Below are 473 nucleotides of genomic sequence, written 5' to 3' on the forward strand. Positions count from 1 at the left end.
TGCAGCAGGAGTTGCTGCTGCTGCTGCTGCTGCTGATGCTGCGCCGCTTTGCGGTGTTGTTGCTGCTCCCGGAGCTGCTGCTGCCGCTGCTTCTCCTGCTGCTGCAGGTGCAGCACCAGCAGCAGCACCACCAGCAGCAGCAGGTGTTGCTGCTGCCGACGGTGGGGTTGCTGCTGCAGTTGTTGCTGCTGCAGTTGTTGCTGCTGCTGCTGCTGCTGCTGGAGTCGATTGCGCTGCCTTTGGTGCTTCTGCTGCTGCTGCCTCTGCTGCTTTCTCGCCGCGTTCAAACAGCGCCTGAAACCACAAACCCTAAACCCTAAACCCTAAACCCTAAACCCTAAACCCTAAACCCTAAAGTTGTATCCATCGGGTATGAATGTCCTTACCTTCAATGCGAGCGACAGCTTATGCTTAAGCAGAAACTAGGGTTTAGGGTTTAGGGTTTAGGGTTTAGCGCCTAGGGTTTACGGTCT

At 56.0% G+C, this 473-nt stretch overlaps 1 protein-coding gene across 1 annotated transcript in view; it reads right to left on the reverse strand.

The window, feature by feature from the left end:
• EMH_0073000 (uncharacterized protein) overlaps positions 1–473 on the reverse strand; it is a gene marked incomplete at both ends in the record, with an annotated part of 4,915 nt that overhangs the window by 1,634 nt on the left and 2,808 nt on the right. Inside the window, one exon of the mRNA XM_013499276.1 lies at positions 1–294. Coding sequence (XP_013354730.1) covers positions 1–294 — 294 coding nt within the window. The remainder of the gene's footprint in view (positions 295–473) is intronic.

This window comes from Eimeria mitis, genomic scaffold (genome assembly GCF_000499745.2).
Source record: "Eimeria mitis Houghton genomic scaffold, Emh_scaff4165, whole genome shotgun sequence".
In the NCBI taxonomy this organism is placed as follows: Eukaryota; Apicomplexa; class Conoidasida; order Eucoccidiorida; family Eimeriidae; genus Eimeria; species Eimeria mitis.